At 28.1% G+C, this 4160-nt stretch overlaps 1 protein-coding gene across 1 annotated transcript; it reads left to right on the top strand.

The window, feature by feature from the left end:
• Positions 1–1242: 1242 nt before the first annotated feature.
• Positions 1243–2309, top strand: LOC110269100 (uncharacterized). Its single transcript, XM_021116624.2, has one exon. The coding sequence runs from the start codon at positions 1686–1688 to the stop codon at positions 2271–2273; it is 588 nt and encodes a 195-aa protein (XP_020972283.1). The 5' UTR covers positions 1243–1685; the 3' UTR covers positions 2274–2309.
• Positions 2310–4160: the final 1851 nt, after the last annotated feature.

Below are 4160 nucleotides of genomic sequence, written 5' to 3' on the forward strand. Positions count from 1 at the left end.
TTATTTATAATAATAATATAAAATATGAAATATATATTTTTATATGCAAGAAGTGATTAATGACTATTTTTTTATAATAAATAAATAAATAAAAGGCAGTCCTAGCTTTGAGGTATTGGATAGGAACAAATAAAAGAGAAAAGCCAAACTAAATTAAGGGACACGTAACCTTTGATCTCATCTTTAAGGGTTCCAACTTCCAAGTAGGCCCTACATGGCTACATGGAACACCACTTATTCTCAAACTTAAAACTCCATTACTTAATTTAATTATTAGTTACTTCTTATCAACCACATGCGTTTTAATTTGTGCAAATATGGAAGTTGTGCAAAGTAATGTACTCTGCGTGTAAAGTGATGATTACACAAGTTGTCGACATTGGATATCAAATATAAAAATATAAATTGAAAAACCCTCACACCCAACTGCCCAAGTTGATTTTTCTGTGTGTCACACTTAGTTGATTATTGTATTTTATTTAATTAATCATTTTGTAAAGAATCGATATTGGAATATCTTTTGTCATTTAACCACAAGGCCTAATAAAAAAAATCCAAAAATATTGATAGTAAAACTGGAAAAAAAATATTATTGAATATTAATATTGTAATACACGTTAAAATAAAACTGAAAAAATTATTGTGTAAGGTTTAAAAGAAGAATATAATTGTAATTAAATTAAACTACAAAAACAAAAAACAAAAAAACTAATGTCAAGTAGTGTGGCTAAAGTCCAAATATGTGTTCTGTAATATCCGTCACTAAAAATCCGTCACTATCTGCAATCTAGAAACTTAAATACAGAACCCTCTTAGCTGCCATTACGTGTGCTTGGTTTAAGGCCATGTCCTAATCCAAGATTACACCTAATTAATAACTTATAATTAAACAAACCCAACAAAAAAAAATTAGTTTCATACAAAATAATTAATAACTCTACTATTATTGAATAATCAAATTTCTTACATTAATACAATTAGAACTTTTTATAAACAACAAATAAGTATTTATATATGATGATTTATTTTTAGTATATATAAAAAAAAAAAAAACTCAACTAAGAAACACCATAATAGAAATTACCTTAACTGTCAAGAGATTAAAAAAAAAATAAAAAATCAATTTTTTTTCTAAAAAAGGATAATTAACTCCTTATTAGCTGCCTCATCAAGATCCTAAATACCGATCAAACTAGTGGTTATGTTTTTTTTCAATTATATATAAACACTTCTCAAATATTAATTTTTCTAAATTCATTTCCTCTTTTCCAATCCTCAAAGAGACAAACACCTTTTGTCTCCCTCTACAATTAAATAATTCTCCTCCTCTCTCGCTCCATAGCCATGGATGAAGCTTAGGTCAATGATCGATCTCTAACATAGAGAGAGATCGATTTCAATTTTCTTCAACCAAATTTATAATATTTTTCACACCCCATTATTTTTATTTTTCCAATTCAGCAAAAAGTTTCAATCTTTGTTGTTGGGTGTGTCAAAATTCGATCAAATCATATAAAGGGTTGAAGAAGGCATTGAAAGAAGAAAAAAAAAAGTACCAAAATCCAAAACCCCATCATTTCCTTTTTCCAAAGAAGCTTCTCTCTCCTTGTTTTCCGTTACATAACGGTTATACAAGGTAGTTAAAGTTAGTTACAAGTTAGTTACAATCATATTTATCTTTTGTTATGTCCAATATGATTGTTCTCCGGCAAACATCCTTTAATAATCATCGGCACCGGCGACAGCAGCAGCAGCTCATCCATGGCGGCCATCAAGGCGGTTCCAAGAAGTCCGCCGGGACAAAGATCGGAGAGGTGATCGGCGGTGCAACCGCCGTGTGTTGTTGTTTTCCCATTGGTTTGGCCAACGTTGTGTTCCTTGCTATTTACAAGGTCCCGGCTGGTCTCTGTAGACAGGCGCTGCAGAAAAGAAAGCAGCGCCGTCGACTGAGACAAGCCAGGAAAGAAGGGTTATACCCTCCAAATCGTTGTTATAGCTACGCCTTAGACGAGGAATTTGGAGGTAAATTTTTCGGCCGCGGCGCCGGCGAAGAGGATGTAGCTAAGAAATTGAAAGATGAGAAGTTGGAAGAGGAAATGATAGACAAAGAGGTTATGGAGCTTGAGAAGGAGATGTGGGAAACATTTTATGGCACTGGGTTTTGGAGAAGTTGTTCTAAAAGAGATAATTCATCATCACAAGGTTTTATTAGCATTGTTTCTGGTCCTAATGCTCAAGTTCATGATGCTAAATATTGTACAGAATTTATCTAGTGGTGAGATTTATATATATCAATTTTCTCTAGCTAATTTATATTTATTATTTTCTGATCTTTATTCTATAATAAAAAATTATCTTAAAATAGCAATTTTTTTTGTCTTCTTAATATTACCATCATCTTAACGAGTAAAAACAGTAATAAACGAAATATATATATATATAAAGAGAGCAATTTTGAGATTATGACTAGCATAATTTTTGTAGATACATTAATTCTTTTGATAAACTCAGGTTGAGCACTCTATTAAAGTATAAACCTTAATTTAGAATGAAAAATTTATAATCCAAAATTCAAATTAAACATGATTGTTGTCTTCAAGTAGATATGATTTTTCTAAAGCAAGGCTGCATGGAGAATTTAAATTTGTGTATAGTTTGGTTTATTATTTTAATTTTTCAATTAATATACTATATATATATAAGTGTGGTTTCTAAACATTGATCATGGTGATTTTGTTGTTTTGGGTTCTCCTTTGTTATTCACTATGTGTTAATCATTGATGTACTCTGTAGTGTAAGATCCTAATGCAATAATTATATATACTTCTCAGATAAGCAGTTAAATTTAAGGGTCATCAAGTAATTTTTTTTTTCTATTAAACTTTGTGTCTTCTTAATTGACAATCGAATAATAGAGGGAACTTTATCACATTAAGAAAGCGTTTTAGACCATTAATGCTAAATTTCTTGTTATATGTCAACGATTATGTTAAGTGTACATTAAAATTAGTTATTAAAATTAGTTATCAGTATAAAATACACGTTAGAATATAAATATATATTAAAAATAAATAAAATTATATATATATTTATACACAAATAAATTAATAATTAATTTTAGTGTACGAATAATATTTTGTGATATTGTAAACAAAATACGATGAAATTAAACGAAAAAATAGATGATAAGATTCTCTTATATATATGCTGCTAATGAGTTATATCTCAAATGGTATAATCTCTCCATACTCAATTAAGAGGTTGCGGATTCGAGTCTCCTATTTTTGGTAAAAAAAAAAATCTCTTATGCTAAATGTGGATCAAGAAGATTTCATATGTTGACTTTGTTTATTACCAACTTGCATATGTAATTTTTTTTCCCCTTCTAATTAATTAAGGTATGTAAAAGCTAATATTATAAGGGAAGAGATGAAATATTAACACTATTATATTGTCCATGGCTTGTTGGATTGTCCATAATAGGAATTTTCCGTACAGATATATCTTTTCCATATTGGAATTTATGCCACTTCTTACTCTTTGCTTTTGTAAAGAGAATCATCAAGAAAATATGCAAATTCTTCTTGATTAAACATTTATACTCATTTTCATATATGCCACTTGATGGCTCCTAGCATTGATATTATTTTATTTTTCTTTTGGTTAAGAACCACAATAAAGCAAAACAAATAGTTTAATTTACGATTATGACCTCATTCTTAATCATTTTTTATATTAAGTAAGGAGCACTGTATATTTTTTTTTGGTTAATTAAGCAAATCTTAGTTTTTTATTTATTATATTTCATATCAATTGTTTAGATTTATGGTTTAAAATTTACGATAATTTATTTATTTTTTAACCTTTAAGAGCAAGTTAATTATTTTAAAAAAATAGATACAATTCTTACTTTTTTTCGAAACGCGTTAGCATTTATCTATATTATGAAATAATTTTTTTTTAAAAAAAATGGTTGTGAAGTGAAGTTAGGTTAATAGTTTTTAATATATACATTTTTTTAACCTAACAATTTATATGGAACTTAAAACATGAACAATACATTAATCATCCATATGTATATTGAAAATTTACATATTATGTGGTAAAAGACTCTAATATCATATCACAAATCATGTTTTTCAAAAATTTTCAATGATTAA

The sequence above is a fragment of the Arachis ipaensis genome, chromosome B2 (genome assembly GCF_059453495.1).
Source record: "Arachis ipaensis isolate K30076 ecotype BB chromosome B2, ASM5945349v1, whole genome shotgun sequence".
Classification (NCBI taxonomy): Eukaryota; Viridiplantae; Streptophyta; class Magnoliopsida; order Fabales; family Fabaceae; genus Arachis; species Arachis ipaensis.

What these genes read in the sequence shown, in the direction of transcription:
- LOC110269100 (XM_021116624.2), top strand. Translation starts at nt 1,686, where the DNA reads ATGTCCAATATGATTGTTCTCCGGCAAACATCCTTTAATAATCATCGG.